The sequence below is a fragment of the Colossoma macropomum genome, unplaced genomic scaffold (genome assembly GCF_904425465.1).
Source record: "Colossoma macropomum unplaced genomic scaffold, Colossoma_macropomum, whole genome shotgun sequence".
Classification (NCBI taxonomy): domain Eukaryota; kingdom Metazoa; phylum Chordata; class Actinopteri; order Characiformes; family Serrasalmidae; genus Colossoma; species Colossoma macropomum.
The window spans coordinates 1,978,341-2,005,528 of NW_023494792.1; the positions used below are offsets into that span (position 1 = coordinate 1,978,341).

The following is a 27,188-nucleotide window of genomic DNA, read 5'->3' on the forward strand; positions in this document are numbered from 1 at the left end:
CAAGATTGAAGACTGTATACAAGACATAAAGGACTGGATGTCGAGTAACTTTCTTCTTCTAAACTCTGATAAAACAGAGGTTCTGCTTCTTGGTCCAAAAGCAGCCAGAAACAAACTGTCTAATTTAACACTTAAACTTAAAAATTTCTCAGTTGCATCAAGCTCATCTGTAAAAAGCCTTGGTGTCATTATAGACCCTGATCTGTCCTTCGACACACATATAACTAATATTACTAGAACAGCCTTCCTGCATCTCCGCAATATTGCTAGATCAAATGAATAAATCAATCAATCAACTTTAATTTAAACTCAGAATACATTACAATGTAGCCGAGCAATACAGAAATCAGGCATTGAGAAGTTGGGTAGTAAAAATAATTCAAATAATATAATTATAATAAAATAATAAAAATCATAATAGTAAAATTTAATAAGAAGAAAGTACCAATAAACCGTTAAATCAATAAACCATTAAAATTACAATACAGTAACCTAACAAGCAGCAGATCAGATAAGGATCAAACAAATAAAAACATAAATTAATGAAATAAATAGAAGAAGAATAAAATAAATAAATGAATACTAATGAAATAAATAAAAGGAATAAAAAGAATAACAAAAAGTAAAACAATAGCTAAGACATACCAAAAATGCTGCTGTGTTTAGCCTTAGGCTAATGTACTTTAGTCCCTGTTTATAGATTCAGTGAGTCACACTGAGTCAGAAACCACAGAATCAGGTCTATCAGAGATCCTGAACAACAACACAGTCTGAGGGTTTAAACTTTTGCAATTATGCTATTTGGCTGGATAGAAGCTTCCATGATGTAATCGCTACATTAGCCTCGTAGCTCCAGGGCTAAATCTCGGCACGCTTTAAGCGAACACATCTTAAATGGCTTAAATGGAATGTGACTGTTACGAACACACAGGGCTCAGTCTGTCAGATCAGTCTGTATGCTGAAGGTGTGTCCGAACACATTCCTCAGCGCCCACTGCACTGCGGAGAGACAGACGTAATCCGGGACATCCAGAATTATTGGCCAATCTGCTGTGGGGAGGGACAGCAGCTCTGAGTCTTACAGCAATCAGAAACTTTTCCCCTCACAGTAAACACCTGCCTCCTGGGTCAGCCTGAGGGATGAACGTGCTTCACGTGGGAAAAACGTACATTTATGTAATGTAAAGCTGTAATGTAAAAGTAAACAGTGTATAATGTGACTGAACATGGTAATAAAGTCAGTGTGTAATGTGTATAACCTCACTGTGTATGATAATAAATGTACATGCTGTGTGTTGTAAATGTACACAGTGTATAATGTAAATGTACACAATAATGTAAATGTATACAATGTATAACATATATGACGTTAAAATGATATGAACTCTTCCAGAAATGTCCGTACAGAGAAGAGCCCCCCGGCCCCCCTCCTGGCCCCCATACTGCCCCACCTCCTCTGCAGATGTTGTGGCGATGAAGAGCTTAAACAGCTGTTTCACACTGACTGACCGACTGCAGAGACGCAGCTTCCTGAGTGAGAGCTCTGATACCGAGAGACTCCAGCTGGGCGGGGCTGAGAGCTGTTCAGGTGTTTAGCCCCGCCCCTCTCAGAGGGAGATGGGCAGGTGAGGTGTGTGAGTATCAGAGGTGTGTGGATGGAGGAACTCAGGTCATTCAGACCGTCAGAGCTCCTTAATAAACCTTACAGCTGTTTACTGATCTGCTCGCCTGAACTCTTTACACTGAAGTCCTGATTCCTCAGTCATGTGTTGGGGACGCTGTACGCTGTGCTGGACTTCCTGGACTTCTCATTCCAGCCCGGCTGGTTTGGCAGGTAGCGGCGTCTATCTGGTCCGACCTGCTCCTTTTGTTTTGGAATGAACTGTGTGACGGGCACACGCCCGTTTCCCCATTTCTCCACCTGTCATACTCCGTGAAGGAGCTCTGGACAGCGTCCCCGTCCAGCAGTCAAAAAGGACCAACGCTGAGGACTTTCGGTGAGTTAAGGATTTCTGTTCTTCTGGTCAAATCTGCTCAGGCCATGATAAGAGGTCTTCTGTTTATTTCTTTAGGGACATATATACACACATATATATACACACACACACACACACACATACATATATATATATCACTGCTTTTGGAACAAAAGCTTGTCTCAATTTTTGTCATTTTTCAGATTTTTAAAAATTTTAAAGTAGCTGTTGGTCTTTACATTGTGTGTAAATTTCATTATGAATGGACCAAAAGAAACGGCCCAGAACTACTTGGAAAAAATTCTGGTTCCATTGACTTACATTAAAAGTGAAGTGTGTTTTTTTCTTTCTGCTGTAAAGTTACCATTTTGGAGAAACGAGGTTTCGCTCTGACAGCAGATACACACACACGCACACACACACACACACACACACACGCACACGCGCGCACGCACGCGCACGCACGCGCGCGCACGCACGCGCACGCACACGCACACACACGCACACATATATATTTATATATATAAATGAACTAAAATGCTAATGTCTAATTTCCAGAGTGCCTCATGTCACTAAAAATAAATTATTAAGGTTTATTATTTAACAACATCATCTACTTTTTTATCAGGTCATAAAGTTTGTTCTTCCCAAAACACTTCACTTTCTTCCTATTCCTGAAACAGACATACATCTGAAAAACCAGCTGCTATTTGTTACTGTTTATTTTTATTATTAATTGTCATTTATTTCTTACTTATTTTATTATTTCATTAATTGTATCCAAGTATCTTAATGTATCGGCAGAAAATGTGTGTTTCAATAATACAGTCTTACGCAGGGGTTCTCTAGAGCCATGAACACTCAAAGAACCATCTGCGAGCTTAAAGGGTTCTCTTCATGGTGAAATAGTTCTTCAGATTAATGACGAATGTGCTGTATCTGGTTCTGTGTAACACCTTTTTTGAAAATGGTTCTATGTAGCACTGAAAAGCGTTCTTTTAATGCATACAAGTTTGACACCTCCACAACAGAACAGCCCTTTTTGGTTTTCTATACAGAACCACATACAACACATTCTGCATCAACGTAAAGAACCATTTCACCATGCAGGAAACCATTTAAGCTGTGGCTGAGGTTCTATATAGAACCAAAGAAGCCTTGAGGAACCATCTTTTTCTTAAAATATGCAAAATTATCTGCAAATGTAGTGAGATAATATCACTTAAGTCACTTGACCCCTTAACATTTCAGGCTTATCTCCTACTAAGGCTTATTACTGAGTAACTGCAGGGACTTCAACACAAACTAATGGAGCTATTCTTAGACTATAGACGTGTGTAATAAAACTTCAATGGGCCCATGGCTTGGTACGGGGTTAAAAAAGTTTGGATGCAACTGGACAAGTTACATGTGACACGTGAAAGCCAGTGAACGTCAGAGAAAGCCAGTGAAAACCAGTGAAAACCAATGAAAGTCTGTGAAAATTTGTGAAAGCCAGGGAAAGCCAGTGAAAGTCTGTGAAAGCCCGTGAAAGTCTGTGAAGGCCAGTGAAAGTCTGTGAAGGCCAGTGAAAGCCAGTGAAAGTCTGTGAAGGCCAGTGAAAGTCTGTGAAGGCCAGTGAAAGTCTGTGAAGGCCAGTGAAAGCCAGTGAAAGTCTGTGAAAGCCCGTGAAAGTCTGTGAAGGCCAGGGAAAGCCAGTGAAAGTCTGTGAAAGCCCGTGAAAGTCTGTAAAGGCCAGTGAAAGTCTGTGAAGGCCAGTGAAAGCCAGTGAAAGTCTGTGAAAGCCCGTGAAAGTCTGTGAAGGCCAGTGAAAGTCTGTGAAGGCCAGTGAAAGTCAGTGAAAGCCAGTGAAAATCTGTGAAAATTTGTGAAAGCCAGTGAAAACCAATGAAAGTCTGTGAAAATTTGTGGAAGCCAGTGAAAGCCAGTGAAAGTCTGTGAAAGCCAGTGAAAGTCAGTGAAAGGCTGTGAAAATTTGTGAAAGCCAGTGAAAGTCTGTGAAGGCCAGTGAAAGCCAGTGAAAGTCTGTGAAAGCTAGTGAAAGTCAGTGAAAGTCTGTGAAAATTTGTGAAAGCCAGTGAAAGTCAGTGAAAGCCAGTGAAAGTCTGTGAACATTTGTGAAAGCCAGTGAAAGTCAGTGAAAGCCAGTGAAAGTCTGTGAACATTTGTGAAAGCCAGTGAAAGTCAGTGAAAGCCAGTGAAAGTCTGTGAACATTTGTGAAAGCCAGTGAAAGTCAGTGAAAGCCAGTGAAAGTCTGTGAACATTTGTGAAAGCCAGTGAAAGTCTGTGAAAGTCAGTAGGCTACACACCCTCTACACGCTGCACACTAAAATAAGTGTAAAATGTCATGTTTAGGTGTGTCTCTGGAGAAGACGTGTTAACTTATTTACACTCAATGACAACATGAAATTAGACAGACTTTTGCACACGATGGGGGAAATTCATTACTTGGCATGTAAACATATAACAGACATCTATAGACAAATAAAGACAGACTTCATAAAAAGATAAATAAATTAAAAAGATAAAGAAATAAAATCCACAGTGAGCACCTATCTGATCAAACTTAATCAAATGACACTCTGGGGTAGTGATAATGGAGGACCAACAGATTACAAGCACAGTGGAGGACATCTGAACATGGCCTTTTTAGAGTTTATAGATTTATTAACTACTCAGCTCATGAGACAAAAGTTTCAGACCCCAATAACACAGTCATTACTAAAAGCTGCTAATAACACCAGGGCTCATATTCTCAAAGTAGGAGCGCTGATCCAGGATCAGAGTCCTCTCTAATTCACTGTGACCGTACAGACAGGAACAGATCCCAGGTCAGCGCTCGTACTGGAACACGGCCCAGACCTCGTTCACTCACTGCTCTGCTAACACTGCAGTGTCGTAAAGGCAGCACCGTCTAAATAGAGGGTAATGAGAACAGGTGACGGCTGCGCGTGCTCAGCGCCGGGGGTCCGATCATCATCCCCCGCTACCCCCACTACTGTCTGTACATGCCTGTACAGCATAGGTGACAAAAAGCCCCCAAATGACAGTCAACTTTGTGTGTGCTGCTGTTTTCAGTGCAGACCTGATATAAAAGGCTGGACTGATTAACACAGGAGGATCTGACTGCAGCGCTCAGCACTGGCTGTGTTTTACCACTGCGCTGTGTGTTCTGGGGAGATGAAGTGTCCTTTCTGTACTGTGGAATCTATAATGATAACACATCAGACAGCGGGTTTACGGTTCCAGCAACATTGCCCTTTGGAGAAGGTTCTAAAGTTTTGAATAGATGGAAATAACTGAGGAATCAACTCAGATCAGCCAACAGTTACTAGTTAGCAGCCATGATCAAATGATGTCTACTTAAAGTTTTTCAGTTTTTACACAATTACAGAATTTTACATACATTGTTTACACAGCAGAGTCCAGGCTGCTTCCATTTTAAGTGATTTAGTGATCTAACTCCACAGCTAACACCACCACTAACACCACAGTTAACTCCACAGCTAACACCACAGCTAACTCCACAGCTAACACCACCACTAACACCACAGTTAACTCCACAGCTAACACCACCACTAACACCACAGTTAACTCCACAGCTAACTCCACAGCTAACACCACCACTAACACCACCACTAACACCACAGCTAACACCACAGTTAACTCCACAGCTAACACCACAGTTAACTCCACAGCTAACTCCACAGCTAACACCACAGTTAACTCCACAGCTAACTCCACAGCTAACACCACAGTTAACTCCACAGCTAACTCCACAGCTAACTCCACAGCTAACACCACAGTTAACTCCACAGCTAACTCCACAGCTAACACCACCACTAACACCACCACTATCACCACAGTTAACTCCACCACTAACACCACAGCTAACACCACCACTAACACCACCACTATCACCACAGTTAACTCCACCACTAACACCACAGCTAACTCCACAGCCAACTCCACAGCCAACTCCACAGCTAACTCCACCGCTAACACCACCACTAACACCACCACTAACACCACAGCTAACTCCACAGCCAACTCCACAGCTAACTCCACCGCTAACACCACCACTAACACCACCACTAACACCACCACTAACACCACAGCTAACTCCACAGCTAACACCACCACTAACACCACAGTTAACTCCACAGCTAACACCACCACTAACACCACAGTTAACTCCACAGCTAACTCCACAGCTAACACCACCACTAACACCACCACTAACACCACCACTAACACCACAGCTAACACCACAGTTAACTCCACAGCTAACACCACAGTTAACTCCACAGCTAACTCCACAGCTAACACCACAGTTAACTCCACAGCTAACTCCACAGCTAACACCACCACTAACACCACCACTATCACCACAGTTAACTCCACCACTAACACCACAGCTAACACCACCACTAACACCACCACTATCACCACAGTTAACTCCACCACTAACACCACAGCTAACTCCACAGCCAACTCCACAGCTAACTCCACAGCCAACTCCACAGCCAACTCCACAGCTAACTCCACCGCTAACACCACCTCTAACACCACCACTAACACCACAGCTAACTCCACAGCCAACTCCACAGCTAACACCACCACTAACACCACCACTAACAACACAGTTAACTCCACAGCCAACTCCACAGCTAACTCCACCATTAACTCCACAGCTAACACCACCACTAACACCACAGTTAACTCCACAGCCAACTCTACAGCTAACACCACCACTAACACCACCACTAACACCACAGCTAACTCCACAGCTAACACCACCACTAACACCACAGTTAACTCCACAGCCAACTCCACAGCTAACTCCACCACTAACACCACAGCTAACTCCACAGCTAACACCACCACTAACACCACCACTAACACCACAGTTAACTCCACAGCTAACTCCACCACTAACACCACAGTTAACTCCACAGCCAACTCCACAGCTAACACCACCACTAACACCACCACTAACACCACAGCTAACACCACAGCCAACACCACCACTAACACCACCACAGTTAACTCCACAGCTAACTCCACCACTAACACCACCACCTCCACAGCTAACACCACCACTACCTCCACAGCTAACTCGACAGCCAACTCCACAGCTAACTCCACCACTAACACCACAGTTAACTCCACAGCCAACACTACAGCTAACACCACAGCCAACACCACCACTAACACCACCACTAACACCACAGCTAACTCCACAGCTAACACCACCACTACCACCACCACTAACACCACAGTTACCTCCACAGCTAACTCCACAGCTAACTCCACAGCTAATGTTCAAACTACTATCAGAAACAATCTTTGACACTGAAATGACACTGAGCATAAAATAATTATTAAACAACACTCAGTTAACTGCTCAGTTATACAGAACAGTTGATGATTTCAGTTACATACCACATTTTTGCTTACGTCAAACTAACCAACCAGCTGACGTGTTTGCTAACCCCAAAGCTAACTTTTATTCTACCTTCAGAAAAAATCTAATTTTGATAAAATCTATCAAAAACAAACAATACTCAGTTACACAGAACAGTCGACGCCTTCTTAAACTGTTAAAAGCTCACATTTGCATGCATCAGGAAACTAACTGAGCAGCTAACTCCTCCACTGACCCCAAAGCCCTCATTGTACTTTCAGTGTAGTCTGATTTCAACCAGAGCTTCACAGGATGTCCTGGTCATGTTCACAATATAGTTAATTAATGAATAGACATATAAAGAACACTCACTCAACAGCTAGCTCTTTTGCTAACTCCAAAGCTAACTTTCATCATCAAATCATTCAGAGGCCGATACTGGTCAGGTTCACGGCTGGTTTCAGCCCTCAGGCTCATAGTCCTCAGGAAAATGACATTCTTACATCTGTATCCTGTTGCATGTGTGCTAACTTCTCCTGCTGACATCCCAAATGTGACATTTTACCACTGAATACTATCTGTAGATTTTCTTCTATACTTACCTGCACTGTTTGATGAAGCATCCAAACCTGTCACAAACCCAGGGGTATGTCTGGAGAAGTGAAGTTTATTCTTGCATGCAGATATCCAGACACCTAGCCAGCCCGTAAAACTGGACTGATGTAGTTTTATAGCTGGACTGATGCCAAGATTAGGCCCGACCTATACATGAAAGTGAGAGGAATAAACAAAAAATAGGCAGAACAGAATGATCCAAATACAATCACAGCAGAGTAACACAACCCTGAACATAATGACAACACACATCACAGAGCAGCACATTCCTCCAGTGAACAGGTACAGGTGGTAAAAGACTGAAGTGCTGAAAGAGTTCAATAGCTCTCAGTTATGTACCATGGAAACAATAGACATGTTGGTGAAACTCATGTATCGTCTTTCTCTCGTCCCTTAAGGCCAAGAAATGACGTCCAAACCTTCCACCGGACGCCTTCAGCACATCGTCATAGCCAGCGCTCTGCTGCTGTGCTCTGCAGTTATATTCTACATGTACTACAAGCCGACCATGAGCTGGTTGCCATGCTCTGATACTGCACTACCCAAACAAGACGTCTGTACAGAGGAATGCCTCCGCATCCTTAAGGTGGAGAACCAAACCCAAATTATTACTAACTGCACATCAGTCCAGGAAAAGACACCAACCACTCAATCACCAGTTTTGGAAAAGGAAGACACTACAAACACACATGAGCCTGAGATAGTAGTCTTAGTCTGGAAGTGGCCTTTCGGAGTGCCTTTTGATTTGGAATCCTGTGAGTCAAATTACGGTATCAAAGGTTGCCGTTTAACGCTTGACAGAAATGAATATGACAAAGCCCACGCTGTAATGTTCCATGTGAGGGACATCGGAGGCGAGGTATCGAACCTGCAGACATTATCTCGACCCCCACGGCAGAAATGGGTGTGGATGAACATGGAGTCTCCGGCTAACTCGCCACGACTGCCTGGAGCAGATGACTTATTCAACCTGACGTCAAACTATCGGAGAGATTCAGACATCTGGGTGCCTTACGGACAACTAATAGACATCTCTGAGAAGGACGAACCCTTTAAAATACCAGAAAAAAACAAATTAGTCTGCTGGATCGTCAGCAACTGGAACGGCAACTTGAAACGAGTGGGTTACTTCAATGAACTGAGCCAACACATCAAAGTCGAGGCCTACGGACGGCACTTTGGGAGGTACATTAACAGTGAAGATTACTCCCAAGTTGTGTCGAGCTGCAAATTCTACCTGTCCTTTGAGAACTCCGTCTATATAGACTACATCACAGAGAAGCTCTTCAACCCAATGAGACTCGGCACAGTTCCCGTGGTTCTTGGTGCATCCAGGGAGAACTATGAGGAATTTGTACCAAAAGATTCCTTCATCCATGTGGATGATTTCAAAACAGCACAAGAACTGGCAGAACATCTCAAACTTCTGGACCAGAACCAGGAGATGTATGAAAAGTACTTTGCCTGGCGAAAAGACTATGTTGTGAAAAACTCTAACTTTGGTCAGGAGCATGCTTGCCGTATTTGTGATCATGTAAGGAGGTACAAGAATTACAGAGTATTCAAAAATGTTAATAAGTGGTATTGGGGCTAGTTGTAACATCAGCTTCTAATTTTAGATTTTAATTAGAATCTAGATTAAAATTAAAGAATCGAGATTCATATGCCAAGACCTAAGCCATATTTTTATTATTATTATTTTTTTAATTTGGGAATTAGCTCTCAGTAACTGATTTATCCAGTGTATACGGTTCTAAGGCAGCTGAAGAACTAACAAATCAACATAGTTCTCATGACGTCTGACATGAACCACTATATCACTGAACAATGAATGGCTGTCAATCTTAACATGCTTCATTGGATGGAATATTCTATCACAAAGCAATGTAAAAATTCATGGCAAGACTTTTACATTTTAATTTTATATTTTTTTAAACTTTTTTTTCTGGTGGAATTTTTAACACTGATAAAAGAAGGATTGTGTTTAGATATTCCCTATTTGCTGTTTACCTCAGGGGTGTGTATCACTGCCATTGTTGTTTAATTTTAAAGTAAGTAACCTGGCAAACTTGAAATTCTTCTAATTTAATCTTTGAGTTCATTAAACTGAAGTTATTAACTTAAGTTAACAGAATATTAATTTGTGTTTTACATTTTAGCTTATTATTTATAGTTTATTAAACCCAACATTTAACGTTAACCCAGTTATTTACTTTTTGAGTTCGAAGCTGCTTCATTTTTCTACAGTGTGCATGATTTTCTCATGATTTCCTGCCAGAGACTCTTTTGTTTATGTACTTTCCATTGAAAACAGCCATTAACTGATTCATTTTTCAGCATCAAAAAAAGAAAACATATTTAACAAACTTACCCAGAAGCCTCAACAGCTAACTCTACTCTCAGCGTGCCACTCTTTCCCTTTATTCCAGCGTCCATTCTTTTCAGAAGACTCACTTCCAGTTCCTCAAAGAATCTGCAGACACACCTCCAAAGTTCAGTCGTAGAAGCTGGTTGATCATTTTCTGAAGTGATCAAACACATTCAGTGGTGTTGGTGTTAGTATTATCTTGCAATAGAATGAATTTCTACCAAATCAAATGTTTTGCAGAGAGCGTTTGATGTCCTTAAATTTGTTTGTACTGATGCCTTCAATCAAAAATAAATCACCAACTCCAGATCCCCAAACTTGCGCTGATCCTCCAGCCTGCTTTATAGAAGGTGGTAGACAGTTCGAAGAGTCCTTCACTGCTTCAACAGTACACACACTGTACTTTCCTGTTATTTGCTGTTAAATATTTTCCTGCTTCTTTCCTGGTGCTGAAAAATGAATAACTTGTAACATTTGCACTGTATAGTATGAAGATGAAACTGTGTATTTTTGTTCATGTAAAACATACTAACAGTGAGCAAAACCAAAGTTCAGCTGTAAGTAGAATCTGTGTCTAAAGACAGAATGAATGTACTTCTAAATTGTGAAGAAAGCTGTATCCGCTGAATGTATTTGCTGAAAATGATAAGCTTCAAATTGTGCCATACATTACATTGGAAGATTCATATTTAGCATTTTAAATACTCAGACTCTGGAAAAACATCTGTTCTACTACTGCACATCCTTTGATACCACTGACCATAAAAATCCTATAGACAGAATTGAGAACTGGGTTGGGCTTTCAGGAACTGTCTTAAAATGGTTCAGTTCATACCTGCAAGGAAAGAACTGCTTTGTTGAAATAGAACATAATATTTCTGAGAGAGTGTCAGTGACCTGTGGTGTCCCCCAGGGTTCAATTCTTGGGCCACTCTTATTCAATTTATACATGCTGCCTCTTGGTCAAATACTACAAGACTATGGCATATCTTATAACAGCTATGCAGATGATACTCAGACCTACTTGGCCCTCTCCCCAGACAACTATGGTCACCTTGACTCACTTTGTAAGAGCCTTGATCTCATCACTAACTGGATGGAGCAAAACTTTCTGCAGTTGAATAAAAATAAAACAGAGATAATTTTATTTGGGAATAGCAATGAGATGCAAAGACTAGCTGCTTATTTGGATTCAGGAACCTCAAAATCTAATGAACCAGTACGTAACCCCAACAGGGTCCTCACTTCTGTTTAAGGTCCGTTTCTATGGTTTTTAGGCAGCTGTGTCAGCAGCATAGTTCACTACCAGCATAATGAGCTCCATTTATTCCTACTGTAAAACGCTGCTTTCACTGTGAGATGATTTTCTTTTCTAACTCTGCGTTTTAAAGATCTCAGACGCTGCAGACTGGATCTAATAATTTACTCGTAAATCGTAATTTACTGAAGGATGTCTATGTGAAATTTAAATCCACCTCATTTCCATACAGCTTCCTCAAAGCTTGAGTTTCAGTGTGTAAATACAAAAGTAGGATTAAATATAGCAAAGTAATCAAACTTCACATTTTTTTAAGGAAAAATGTTCTAATTAATCTAAAGATATGAGATTTTGTACCATTAAAAAAGGTGCTGTGCTGGTACCAGACGCTGAACACCTTCACCTGTGAAATTTTATTATTAAATTGTAAGGCGTCCTGGTTAAGACAGTCCACCAAAGGCCTTGAACTATAAAAAAACAGGCAATTTTCTTATTTGTATTCACAAAAATATATATATATATATATGTTCAAAATACATTTGAAAGATTTCAGATATAGACATTGATAGGCTGGGCGACTACAAACTATTTTAAAGTTATCTGCTACACTCTGTAAAAAGATTGTTCTTTAGTAAAGGCAGTGGTCCAGTATAGAACCATGAGCACTCAAAGAACCAGTTGTATGCTTGAATGGTTCACCGCATGCTGAAATGGTTCTTCACATTGATGGAAAATGTGTTGTATATGGTCCTATACAGCACCAAAAAAGGTCCTGCTGCTGTTACAAGCTTGACATCTATCTAGAACCACATACAACACAATCTCCATTGACCTGAAGAACTATTTCACCATGCAGGAACAGCTGAGGTGAAGTTATAATAATCAAATATATATGTAAAATGCAGTTATTAGTATGAGTTATTATCTGTGTTCCGTTGTGTGTAATGAAGGTTCCAGATGTAACTAAACGTACTGACTTCTGTGATCTGCACTGTACTTTACATTAACCAGTATCCTGCTCAGACAGGATTTTGGATATTTTCATACATTTTCAGATGGATTTAATAAACACATTTACATTTATTTTTGTCTATGTGTAATATTTTCATATACATTTTTAAATAAATGTATTTTAAAGTATATCTGGTTAATATGGCAAAATATTCTGAAATACATTTTAGTGTTTGGATGTATTTCAGCATCGACCGCAGAGTGTTTGAAATGTGTTTCAAATATATAAAAATACCTGTCCATATAACAAACACCTGTGCTGACTAGCATTGTACTGAGTGATGGGGGGAGGTAGGGGGCCGTCCAGCCCATCCAGAGAGAGCGAGGACAACTGTGCTCTCTTGGACATGGGGCCACGGACGACTGTAGCATCAAAATCATAAAAAAGCAAAGGAAAAGAACAGAAAATGAAAAAGAGCCATTATCAAAGACTGCATGTTTCCTCTCTCTCCATTTCTACCAGCTCTTCTACACGACTCATTTATCTGCAGCTTTTATGTATCTTAAAAGTGAAATAATTACTCCATCTGCACTGTAAAAAAATGGCTCTTCAGTTCAACTGAACAAATCACACTGGTTGAAAGATTCATTCATTCAGTTTTTATTTAGGTTGAATAAAACTAGTTAATTCACTTGTCACCACTTTTTGTCAGTTGAATTGATGAGCCATTTTTTTACAGTGTGGGGAATTTTGTCAGTAACTTTCCACCTACAGCTCAGGGCTCAGGCTGGGCTGGTTTTAAATGGGCTGCCTTAAAATCTGATATCATTGTAATTCAAACACTGAGCGAACAGAACGAAGCATGCACTGTTCTGTTAACTGACTCTCACAGCGTCAGGGAACTTAAAATAGGCAGTTTACTCACTTCTGTGAGATAAAATGATTATTGTTGTTTACAGTGGAGTAGTTTTGCCCTTTGTCTATTTTTACACATAAAGAGTCAGGTGGATGTGGCCCTGAAGTAAACTGTAGATGATAAGAGTGATGTGTGGTCAGGGTGAAATGTGAAACGTTAACATTCAGTTAATAAAGTTCAGGGTGATTAAAGTTCAGGGTGATTAAAAAAAATTGAGGCTAAAGGTTCAAGGAGGTTCTGGACAACTATCCGGTGACTATTGCATGGACCTCAGGAACAGTACCCTTGGAGTGGCAGACCGGGGTGGTGGTCCCTAATTTTAAGAAAGGGGACCGGAGGGTGTGTGCCAACTACCGGGGTATCACACTGCTCAGCCTTCCTGGGAAAGTTTATGCCAAAGTGCTCCTCAGATTGAAGAGGCACAGTGCGGATTCCATCCTGGCTGTGGAACAATGGACAAGCTTTTCACCCTCTCACGGAATGTCGAGGGGGCGTGGGAATTTGACAACCCAGTCTACATGTATTTCGTGGATTTGGAGAAGGCTGTGTTCCCAAATATATCTTGTGGGATGTCCCCTGGAAGTATGGGGCACTGGGGCTACTACTCCAGGCTATTCAATCTCTGTAGTCCCTGTGTGAGAGTTGTATACTCTGCATTAAGTCAGGCTCATTCAGTGTTAGCGTTGGACTCTGCCAGGGTTGTGCTCTGTCTCCAATCCTGTTTGTGATATTCATGGACAGGGTCTCAAGGCGTAGCCGGGGTCAGGAGGGCATTACGTGTGGAGGCCGGAGGGTGGGGTCCCTGCTATTTGCAGATGATGATGTCATTTTGGCTGGATCACATGAATGCCTCCAGCACTCGCTGGAGTGATTTGCAGCTGAGTGTGAAGCGGTTGGTATGCGGATCAGCACCTCCAAGTCTGAGTCCATGGTCCTAGCCCGGAAAAGGGCGGCATGCTCACTCCAGGTAAGGGGAAAGAACCTACCCCAGGTGGAGGAGTTTAGGGAGGCTGGGACAGGCGGCAGCAGAAATGTGGTCACTGTACTGAACTGTAGTGGTGAAAAGGGAGCTGAGCCATAAGGCAAAGCTCTCTGTTTACCGGTCGGTCCCGACCCTCACCTCTGGTCATGAGCCGAGACCGAAAGAATGAGATCGCGAATACAAGCGGCGGAAATAAGCTTTCTTCACAGGGTGGTGGCTACACTCTACTGACAGGGTGAGGAGCTCTGTCATCCAGGAGGAGCCCAGAGTAGAGCCGCTACTCCTCTGCATTAAGAGAAACCAGTTGAGGTCCCCTGGATGCCTCCCAGTGGGGGTGTACCAGGCACGGCCTATTGGGACGAGACCCCGGGGTGGTCCTGGGACCCACTGGAGAGATTATATCTCCATGTTGGCTTGGGAACAGCTCAGGGTCCCCCAGAATGAGCTGAAGGTAGTTGCGGTAGTCTGCTCTCCCAACTGCTACCGCGACCCTGTCTGGACTAAGTGGTCCAGATGTGATGATGATTAGGCTAAAGCCCTCAAAGCCCAGGCCTGGCGACACCCCTGTTCAGGTTATGTTGCTCTTTAAATGGTGCAGCTGCACTATCTATATTATTTTTGCATAAAACCCATCTGAAAAAGAGAAAGTCCAGTAGTCCTTTACACTAAAACGTAATTATCCCAAAGGTTAAATCAGTTGAAGACAATCATGACCAATAAAAGAGAGTGAGTGATGTATATTGGGTGTGTCGTTCACCTTGGTTTACTCACCATCTCTGGTTTTGTGTTTCGTCCACCTGCCCTCAGCTTTACACTCAAGTTAGCTTCCTATTCGCCGAATTTTCCGTTCCACCTTAAATGGTGCAGCGGTTACACTCTGGTGCCCAAAATGTGAATTAAAATAGAAAGCAATGATATACAAATTATTTAAACTCCATATTAATTTGAAGACTGGATATGTTGCCTTTATACTATGTTGAAACTGAGAAATGGGCCCTTTTCAGAAAGAGACACCATTACTTTTAGCGTTAGCAGGTAAAACTAACTTCCGCTCCACATAACTACTGCAGAAGTGACGACACAATGCTATAGTAGCGCACTCTGATGCTCAAACATTGAGCTACAACAGGCATGTGTTAGTTTTCCTGCACTGTCGTGACAAACAGTGAGAAGAGGAAGTGGATTGAAGCACTGATAACTTTAAACAGAGCTAAAATGCTGTGTGTGGCTTTTGTTTCTAGCAGTATCTGAGCTCAGGACTGGCAAAGATACTTTCTCTGGGTAGACAAAGCACTTTTTGTAAGTCGCTCTGGATAAGAGCGTCTGCTAAATGCTGTAAATGTAAATGTATGTGTGGTGTAGTCCTGTTTACTGCTGCTGCAGCTGCCTCACATCAAGCAGTGTCTGTGTCTTTGTACAACACGCCAGCGGTTTCTGTAATATAACTTTATATTATCTATATGTATATTCTATATTCATACTATCCATATGTAGTATGAATTTGGTACACAATGATTACAGCCATTGCTAACTGTAGCTGTATTCCCAAACAAGGAAGCTAGTTTTCATGAGCTGCTGGCACCAGCTGGCTGACATGGAGCAGGTTCTGTGACTCAGCATGGCAGCGAATTCTGCAACGTTATAAACACTTTATATGTAAAGTCTGTTTTTCAGACCTTGTTTAAACTCCCTTTTAGCTTATGGTAGGCTAGCAGGCTACAGGCGCTAATTAGCTAGCCTACCAATAGCAGTTCAAGGAACACCAGCTTCATATGAGTAGCACACTTTAAAGCTAGCTGGCTAGCTATGTTAGCGATCTGCCAAACAGCATCATTCTTTTAGTTTCACGGCGATTATCTAGCTAACTTGTATCTCAGCATCGCGGTTATGCTCTGATTTTGATCTCCATTTTCTGACACAGCCAGTTGTCTGTGATCTGGGAAGAGACATGTAAGGTTTCTGACATAATGTGCCACGTTAGCTGTTTGTACCGAGCTGATCATGTAAGAATTATTTCAGTGAAATAGTTCTTAGGCCTCTTAGGCTTTTAAAGATGAGTACCAAATTAACTGGTGATGCAGAAAAGCTGCTTTATGTTAGCCGGGTAATCTAGTTTGCGATTATAGCTACTGTTAGCAGTAGCTTCTAGCCAGCGTAGCTAGCTTAATATAAACAGAGTCCATCAAATTCATGCCACATATAAAGGTTCTTCTTTTGAAAACAGAAATATTACAGAAATCACAGAGAAAGACGGAGAGGCTGTTTGATGAGAGCAGCTGCAGCAGCAGTAAACATCACACATACAGCATCTTAGCTCTGTTTAAAGTTAAATCAGTGCTTCCATCCACTTTACATGTGACTGAGTAAGACTGTCTTAGAACTTACCATCATGTTAAAAACATATCTACTTAGTATTTGGGGTTTGTACCTGACACCTACCCAGTTAATATCTAGAACCTGGTGGGACTGTAAAAGTTAGCGTCACTGAATCGTGTGAGGTACAGTTCTGGTCTTCAGACTTTGTTAAGCCCTCAGACTGAGACGTTCCGCTTTGTGCGAGTGAATAAAGGCATGTTCTTTATGTCATGCCCTGACCTGCATATCCTCCGCTGAAGACCGCCGCTAAAGAAACGAGAACCACCACATTCCAATCTTCTGTTCCAGTCACCATAAACGTCATTCCAGATAGCAAACAGTCACTGAATCCATGTTCAACCCAGCAGCAGTGCTTTGGCACCCTCAGTTGAAAACTGACACAGCATTTAATAAAAACTCCAACACTACTCTCCTAAAAAGATGGTTCTTCATGGGTTCTTTGGTAAAGGAAATGGTTCTGTATAGAATCATGACCACTCAGAGAACCCTTTACCTGATTACATGGTTCTTTGAATAATGAAAGCATTCTTCAGAGTAATGGAGAATGTGCTGTAGATGGCTCTATACAGAACCTTTTTGAAAAGGGTTCTTTTGTTGTTACAAGCTTGATATCGCTACAATAGAAGAACCCTTTTTGGTGCTATGTAGAACCAACACATTCTACATCAATCTGGGAGAATGCCTGCACCATGCAAAGAACCTTTAAGCATGCAAATGTTTCTTTAAATGCTCATGGTTCTATATAGAACATTTTTCCTTACTAAAGAACCCTTGAAGAACCTATTTTAAGAGTGTATTTAAACTAAACTGCACTTGAATTACACAATGTAAAGCATCCTGCAACTCGTTCCGCACTCAGACGCAACAGCCGCAAGCAATCTTAACTTTGTGCGACGAGTTTCAGGAAACAGTCAAAACAGCAATAAGACGTCACATGATCACACTGAACGACTCGCGATTAAACCATCCAGATCAGTGGACAAGAGCCTGAAACAGAAGACGGCTTATTGGGCGGTTGTAAAGGAGATCCTCCTGACTGACTCAGGGTTGGTAGTTGATCATTCTGTCAGTTTTCTGAGCCACGATAACAAACGTTTCTGCTAGCAGCTCCGTTACCTAGCCAGCCAATGCTAACAGCTGTTTAAACGGCTGCTTGTTGAACGTTTATTCCTCTTTATAATAATAAACAATAATAAATTCAACCTATATAGCGCCTTTCACAAACCCAAGGATGCTGAACATAGTGTCAAAAAAAAACATCTAGAAGACTAAAGAGAAGAAAAAGGAAGGTTTCTAAGCAGAGATTTGAAGGAAGACAAAGACGAGCAACTACGAAGAGTGGAAGGTAGAGAATTCCAGAGTTTGGGGGCAGCAGCACTGAAAGATCTGCCACCCATAGTAGAAAGCCTAGTTGAGGGAACTGTGAGGAGTCCAGAATTAGAAGATCGGAGAGCACGAGAGGGACGATATAATGAAAGGAGATCAGAAAGGAATGTTGGAGCCAGAGCATGTAGAGCATTGAAGGATTTTGTACTTAATCTTAGAACTAATAGGAAGTTAATGCAACTGTCGAAGAATAGGAGTAATATGAGCTGAGCGCTTGGTGGAGGTGAGAACCCTGGCTGCTGAGTTTTGGATGTACTGAAGACGATTGATTAGTTTAGCTGGAAGGCCATAGAAAAGTGAGTTACACTAATCGATGCGAGAGAAGATGAAAGCATTACTCAACATTTTAGCGTCATTATCACTCAGCATAGGGCGTAAGCGTGCAATGTTATGCAGAAGATAAAATGCAGTTTTGGTGACGAGCTTAATGTGAGACTCAAAAATGAGAGATGAATCAAGAAGACAGCCAAGGTTCTTCACATATTGGGCTGGGTTAATATCGACACCATCAATGTTGACTGAAAAGTTCAACACCTGGGAAAGTGAGGTTTTAGCTCCAACTAACAGAACCTCAGTTTTATCAGCGTTTAGTTTCAGGCAATTGTTTTGCAACCAGCGTTTTAAATCTCTGACACAAGAACTGAAAGCCTGGGCGGAGGTAGAGAGGGAAGTAGTGCTGATATAAAATTGAATGTCTTTAGCCTAGCAGTGAAAGTTAAAACCATGGTTCGGATGATCGAGTGGGGAGATGTAAACGATAAAGAGGAGAGGTCCGAGGACAGATCCTTGGGGTACACCTCAATCTACAAGAGCAATACCAGATTTATGGGAGCTCATAGAAATGTATTGATACCTATCAGCAAGGTATGACTGTAACCACTGAAGGGGAAGGCCAGTAATGCCAACAGATGACAATCTAGATATGAGAAGATTATGGTTAACAGTATCGAAAGCTGCTGTTAAATCTAAAATAACTAGGAAGTTAAGAAATCCAGCATCTGTAGACAGCAAGTCATTTACAACTTCTACAAGGGCAGACTCAGCACTGTGTAGGGTGCAGAACCCAGACAGAAAAGGCTCATATAGGTTTTTGGAGGATAGGGAGTCATGCAGCTGAGAGGCTACAACTCTTTCCATGACTTTAGCTAAGAAAGGGAGATTGGAGATTGGTCTGTAGTTGGCCAGTGAGGATGGGTCCAACCCAGGTTTCTTTAGGATACGAGTGACAGCAGCTGTTTTGAGAGGTGGAGGAACACTGCCTAATGAAAGGAATAATCATATGAGCTATAAGAGGTGAAATAACAGAAGAAGCGGACTTAAGAGCAGCTGTAGGAGCAGGATCTAGCTGAGAGCTTTATATATGGAAACCTGCTCAGTAAAAAGTGTGAAATGAACTGAAAGACCAGTTTTCTTATACAGGCGCTCTAAACGCCTGACTTTAACTTTCATGATTCTAAGCTCTGGAGTGAACAATGGTAAAGTACGAGTAGCAGGGACACATCTAGTCTTGAGAGGGGCAAGAGTATTGAGGTATAGAGAGATATCAGCGATATCACTATCAGAGATAGTGCCACTGTAGTATGTGACAAAATCTCCAGGAGAGGACAGCTGAGTAAGGTCAGAAAGAGCAGAGGTCTGGAGAAGTTTAGAGAAGGTTTTAGTGGGAATAGAGGCAAGAAACATTCAAAAATACTGCAGAGTTCGGTAGAGAGTCACAGCTGGAGTCGACATGAATATTAAAGTCACCCAGCAGCATCATAGCAGATGACATAGATGAAGCTAATGTGAATAATTCATTCAGCTCAGATAGAAAGATATTAGCTGGAGATTTAGGAGGGCGGTATGTTAACAACAACAGCAGGGGCACAGAGGAGAGAACCTTCATAGCCAAATATTCAAAAGTAGTCACATCATGAAAGTCTAACTGTTTGACATTCATATCAGTGTGGAAAACAGCAGCCAGGCCACCTCCTTTACCTGTAAGACGCAGCTTAGATAGATAAGTAAAGCGTGAGGGCACTAATAGATTTAAGTTCAGGTTATCCCCTGCTTTTTGTCACGTTTCAGTAAGAAGGAGCAGGTCCAGGGTTTTCGCAGTGATTAAGTCATTTATAAGCGATGCCTTGTTAGTAATGGAACGGGTAAGTGCTAGACTGCGCAAGAGAGCGAAGATGATCAGGAGTGATCCACCTCTGTGGCCAAATAACCGTAATGTGTGTGCACAAGGTGAAAAATATGGAAGCGCCGGGACCGGTGAACATACCTAGGTCGGCGCGTAAACCCAATATTCCGACATAGATTAAATGTCGAAGGGTCCAGATGAGCATTTCAGGTCAGTTGCTGAGTATGTAATCATCGTGAAAAATAAGGTCCAAAACACAGTAATCCACATCCAGGAGCAGCCTGTCAGTCGCAAACCAAGCCAAGGCATGATGACTTATCCATCAGGCTTGATAGACAACCACAGCATACACTACTGCTAACACCACCAAAGCACGTTAGCCAGACCAACAACCCCAACCCAACAATTTGAGTACAGGAAAGTAAAAACTGCCCAGAACGTCAGATTAATCAACAGAACTTAGCAAGGGGTACAGCAGCAGCAACAAAACACAGCAAAAACAGAACCTGGAGAGAAGAGGCAGGAACAGACGCGCACTACGTACTCTCAGTCGGACGCATAGCTGCTGTTAACGGGATCTACAGAGCCACGTTCGTTTTCTCCTCCACTGACGACCCCTGATTTTACACAGAGCTCAGATTCATTTAAGATCCAAAGAATGAAGGTAAAGTCAGAAGAGCAGACAGACAGAGATGCTCCGCAACGTGCTGTGCTTCTTGGACAGACTGAGTGAGACGTCCAGCAACGGACATGTACACATATCTGAAGACCAAATGCTGCTGATATACAGACGACTTTATAATGGAAACAATACAGTGTCAATAAATACGAGCTGCTAATTTGGCTAACTAGCAGAGTAACTGAATGTGTTGTGTGCAACGTTGTCGTTCTTCATTAACCTCAACTGTTAAGTTGCACACCCTAAAAAAAAATGGCCTGTACGCTTGCTTTACATTCATATATGTACACTGGCTCCAAATATGTTACATCAATGTAATTACTATGTGTAATTACTTAATCAGCTTAGTTAAAGTTGATAAAATTATGTAAATTCAGTGACTTTTCGTGTCAAAAGTAAAAGTTTCACAGTGTAAAATCAGCCTAATGTTTCAGTAGCAGAGTAAATGACTGTTAAACCGTTCCTTTCCTCCAGTTAGCGTAGATAATATGAACAGAGAGTTCAGCACCGTAACGCCACAGTAAACTCAGAAATGCTGATTAATGTTGAGTCCTGAAAAATGACTCTGAAATGATTTTTTTTTATTATTTACATCAAACAGAACATGCTGTAATGTGCTGTAAGAGCTGACAATATAATAACAATAATAATAATAATCATAATCATAATCATAATAATAATAATAACAACTTTATTTGCACAGCACCTTTCACACAAAAGTGCTTCACAATCAAATTAAATGAAACATCAAGATTGTATTTAAAATGTAAAATAGAAAATTGCAAAATAAAAGCAGTTTATAGAAATGCTTGTTTAATAAAAACAGTAATAATAATAAATAAATAATTGAACATTAAAATATAAAGCAAATAGAATAAAATAAACAGAATGAGAAAGAAAATTAAGAACAATAGAACAAAATATAAACAGACAGCTGATAAAGGTGAACAGTAACAGAAGAAACTATGAGTATTAATGTAAAATCATATAAGTCAATAACTCAGATCAGATCAAAGAGATATAGACCAAAGAGCCGTAGAGTTTAATGAAGCTCTGAGTTAAAGAGCTGCGTTTTCAGGTGTTTATTAAAAGTGAGCTCTGAGCTCGACTGGCTAATAAAAGCTGAACTGAGCTCCACAGTTTAGAAGCAGAATAACTGAAAGAGTCTCTCCACGTTTTCTGTATTTTACTGAAGGAGTTCAGAAGGTCCGAATCTGCAGATCTGAGATCATAAACAGACGTTCAGGAGCTTTAAGGTCATTTAGAGCTTTAAAAACCAGCAGCAGAGCTTTCCAGACATTTCAGTGAACCTTGAACACGCTTTTGTAAACAGACCCATAAAGACATTGAACAATGCTGGCTTAAGCACCATCAAGATACACTGGACACTGGGCACTTTGAAAAGGAGCATATCCAGTTTCTCCAAACTCAGGTATTATGATGTCCACAAACCCGTGACATCTGGGATGCTTTGTGGCGGAGACTGGGTGCGCCATGCCCTCAGGACGGGGCTCTTACTGCGTATGCTCCACAAACCCTGACCCAGACAGAAATGCACAATGCACAGATATGAAAGACCTCCTGACTGTTATATCTGCCTGTGCCAAATTCAGCTACTACTAAAAATCTACAAAGGGTTCTCTGCACAATACCACAGAAGAACAACTTTTGGTTCCCTAAATATCTTTCAATGGATGGTTCTATGAGATGTGTAACACCTAAACTAGTGTTGAACACAGTCTGTGCTACCCCAGGCTCAGGAAGGACACTGGAGGCAGGACTTTTTTTGCTTTTCAGTGGCTTTAAAACTAGACTTTTTTAGATTTCTCCAAAACCAAGCTTTTCAGCTCCTCAGCCTTTTTCTCTGCTGCTGCTCGTCTCTCCCTCTCTCTGTTCCCTCTCTGCTCTCTTTAAAAGCACCTTAGCCGAGAAGGAAAGAGAGCGTGTTGCTGCACCTCCATCACTGCCCCCGCTCTCCGGCTCGTCCACGAGGATCGAATGTAAGGTAAATTAAAGTGGCCTTACCGTGGGACCAGAGGCGGGGCTTGGGGCTCAGGGCTCACACGCCGTCCCCCACTCCCTTGTGGATTTCATCCTCGCCCTGCCATCTTCACAGGGTTTCACCTGGGCTTGGAGGTCGGGCCTTGCCTTCCTGCCAGCCCTCGGGGCCCAGGGGACGGGCGCATGCCACAAGAACCTTTACCTTATGTGAAGGTTCTTTAAACTTTTAGAATTTTTTCACACTCTAAAATCTCTTTTGATAACAAGACTCTGTCTTGCCTCGCTGTCATGCTCATCTGGACTTGGTCTTGACTCCCTCACTCAGTTTCCAGTACAACTCCATAAACGTACATTAAATCTTGTTCATATAGTAAAAATTGTATATCACAGATTATGCTAGTAGAATATGCTAGTATTGTCCAAGGCTTTGTCATTGTTTCTTGGATTCAGTACTTTATATGTCCTTTTTTATAAGGTGGTAGGTCTGTTTATTCTTACATTTACATTTACAGCATTTAGCAGACGCTCTCATCCAGAGCGACTTACACAAAGTGCTTTGTCTATGCAGAGAAAGTATCTTTGCTAGTTCCCAATAGGTTAGAGAGAAAGCCAGTCCTGAGCTCAGATACTGCTAGAATCAGAAAGTCATTATTGACACCTAGAGCAAAAGGAACAGAGTTAAACACAGAGCAGTGCAATACAACACAATACAATACAATACAGTACATAAGAGCTGTACAATACATTACAATCAATACTTAATTCATATAAGGGCTCTTATTATGTCTATGAAATGATAAGGTTGAATTTGGCTGGTACTGATAAATAATGACTAATTTTAAAAACCAGCACTGCAGATATTTGAAACCTATTACATAACGTTCACCTGCTGCCTGTGTAATGACCCATTCTAAAGTTGGGCCACAACAGAATGAGTAAAATAGTGGATATGCAAGGAAAGAAAAACCTCTGTAAACCTCTACAATTCAGCTGCCTCGACTGAACGTGAGGTTTAGTGAAATGATTTTGTTAAAATAAAATCTTAAGGAGGAACTTACGGTCAGTGTGACACTCATATTTGGCAGTTATTCACTATAACATGTAGGTCTCATTTCTGCAAAATGGACCTCACTATATTCTGGTCCTAGTTACGGCCCTGGCACAGTGTAACATCTGGCATCCACACAGAACGCATGTGTATTTATCAGTGCAGTGTTTGTGATAACACAGCGAGTAGCTTATATTTAAATAAACAACATTTCACTTCCTGAACACACGTCAGTCGCCATGGAGACCTAAACGAAACAGTGAAACAAACCCAGGCACCGAACACAAAAGGCAACTCGGCGTATTGTCCTTTGACCCACTGTGTCAAATTACCAGCCACCGGCCGGCACAAATTACTCGCTTTGAAATATTTACCATCCACCCTCGCTCTCCTCTAACTGCTCACAGCACTCTCTCATATGCAGCACTGAACTTTATAGAAACATTGCAGCATAAAAATATTAAATGTACACAATATTTATTTGGGTTTTGGCTGTAGAGAATGGATGTGAAGTGAGACCTTCTAGTTCTTCATTTGAAGTACACTATATGGACAAAAGTATTGGGACACCTACTCATCACACCTACTGAAGCTTTTATGACTCCCATTCTAAATCATAGGCATTAATATGGAGTTGGTTCCCCTTTGCAGCTCTAACAGCTTCCACTCTTCTGAGAAGCTTCTACAAGATGTTGAAGGGTCTGTGGGAATTTCTGCCCATTCATCCAGAAGAGCATCTGTGAGGTCAGACACTGATATTGGACGAGAGGCTCACAATCTCTGTTCTAGTTTATCCCAAAGGTGTGTGATGGGGTTGAGGTCAGGGCTCTGTGAGGGTCAGTCAAGTTCTTCCACACCAAACTCACCCAGTCAGGCCTTTATGGAGCTGCTTTGTGCACTGGGGCTCAGTCATGCTGGAACAGGAAAGGTTCTTCTCCAAACTGTTCCACAAAGTTGGAAGTGCACAATTGTCCAAAATGTCTTGTTCTGCTGAAGCATTAAGGTTTCCCTTCACTGGAACTAAGGGTTCTAGATCAACCCCTGAAAAACAGCCCCATATCATCATCATCCCTCCTCCACCAAACTTTACAGCTGGCACAGTGCAGTCAGGCAGGTAACGTTCTCCTGGCACTCGCCAAACCCAAACTCGTCCATCACACTGAAATCAGTAACTAAGAGGTGTGTCCCAATACTTTTGTCCATATAGTGTATTTCAATTGTAAGAGATGGAGAGGTTGGAAAATGGTCATGTAAAAATGAACTACTGCACATTACTCTTCATCAGCAGTGTACAGAACAGTATCCAGTGAATGACAAAATCCATGTGCAGTGATACAGGAAAGGGGCGTGACTAGACGGCCAACATTTGGGACCGAGCCAATCAGAACCATCCACTGTTTTTTGGTACATAAACCCATAAAAACATCAGGGACAAAAATAAAATACAACGAAGATTAGGACCCATCTGGACACTCCTAAAAAGGATGGTTCTTTAATGGTTGTTTAGTAATGACAGTGGTTCTATATAAAACCATAAACACTCAAAAAAAATTACTTTAGTAAAGAACCGTTGAAGAACCATCTTTTTAAGAGTGTACAGTTGAAGGGTCCTAATCTTCATTGTTATTTATTTTCATCCCCAACACTTTTATGGGTTTATGTACTTAAACATCTACATAAAACCGTAGAACCATTGAAGAACCAGGCTTTTCAAGACTGTGAAGTACACTATGTGTAAATTGCCTACTTCCATACTTTTGGAGCACCTGTTCAGTGAAACTTAGGAAACCCAGTACTGAACCATTAGAACTTCGTCACCACCTGACAGGCTTATGTTACAAATGCACACAATCCTGCAAAAACAATCGAACAACGCAGCTCTGAAAACAGACACCTGCATCCAGTCTGTTTCCAGGCTGATTTATATCTGGGAAGATCTGCACTGATAACAGCTGAAGCAGTGATGAACCTGACTAATGGAGAATCAAGGTTTTCACGGTTGCTAGTGATTAAAGCTCTCGATAAAAGACATTTAAAACGTGCTGTTATAAGCCACAGCATGCACGTTTTCTGTACTGCTTGGTTGTCTCTCTTTGCTGCAGTCTGCCACAGCTTCTTTCCCACTGTTGGGTTCAGTTCTACTCAAGTGACTCTCAACCAGGAGGAACGACACCAGTGGAAGGGGAGGAGCTTGAGCTTTAAGAACCTGAACCTCCCATTAAGAGAAATCACGCAAATTAATGACCATCCTAAATAAAGTAGAACAATCACTAAATCATATATATATACAATATAAATGATGACAGTAACACAGTTAAAATGAATGAAGTTGTTCTAAAGAGCTGTGAAGCAGCCGATCACGTCAACAACATGCAAATTCTCGTAGCTCACAGAGACGATGGAGCCTTCGGTCCGACAGCCACAGCTGTCCAGCAAAAAAACAAAAATAACCGCTCTGTGGTTTAATTTCTGCTCTGTGTTTAAATGGTGAATAAACGGCGTTTGGTGAAGTTACTCACAGTGAGCCTGATGACCACAACTGACCTGTTATTTCAGCAGAGAAAAATGTGTTTGTGAATTTAGCAAACACTAAAAAAGTCACTTTTCATTCGCCAGCTTCTCATACGAATTTTCCCGTTCCACCTTAAATAGTGCAGCAGTTACATTCTGGCACCTCAGGCACCATTTAAGGTGGAACAGGAAAAATCGAACAAGTAGCTGGCGAATGAGAAGCTTCAGCCTGGTAAAAAGTCAAACATTGAGAGACATTTTACAGGAAACTGTTCTACTTGTGGAAAAGTTTCCTGCTGGAGATGTGAGAAAAGCAGCTGTAGCTGAGCTAAAGATTAAAGCAGAGCAAAGTAAGTCTGTGTTTTCGATTTTTTTATCCTATACTAGAACATCAGCACATACTGAGATATATTTACAGCCAAGATGGTAAAACATTATTTCAATAAAATGTTCATAAAGTGTTGTGGCTCCCAAGGTGGCTTGATTTTTGTTGAAAGGACAAAATGGCTCTTCTTAACATTTGGGTTGTGACCCCTGACCTAGACTCAACTGAGGGTCAAAACACATCTTAAGACCCCTAAAGTCTGATC

The 27,188-nt window shown here is 41.5% G+C and overlaps 1 protein-coding gene across 1 annotated transcript; it reads left to right on the forward strand.

The window, feature by feature from the left end:
- Positions 1–1,733: 1,733 nt before the first annotated feature.
- LOC118812800 (4-galactosyl-N-acetylglucosaminide 3-alpha-L-fucosyltransferase 9-like) lies at positions 1,734–9,770 on the forward strand. Its single transcript, XM_036577929.1, has 2 exons — positions 1,734–1,997; positions 8,398–9,770. Exon 2 carries the CDS (start codon positions 8,406–8,408, stop codon positions 9,591–9,593), a length of 1,188 nt encoding a protein of 395 aa, XP_036433822.1. The 5' UTR covers positions 1,734–1,997; positions 8,398–8,405; the 3' UTR covers positions 9,594–9,770.
- Positions 9,771–27,188: the final 17,418 nt, after the last annotated feature.

Excerpts from the sequence above, each read along its gene's own strand:
- LOC118812800 (XM_036577929.1), top strand. The coding sequence starts at position 8,406 with ATGACGTCCAAACCTTCCACCGGACGCCTTCAGCACATCGTCATAGCC.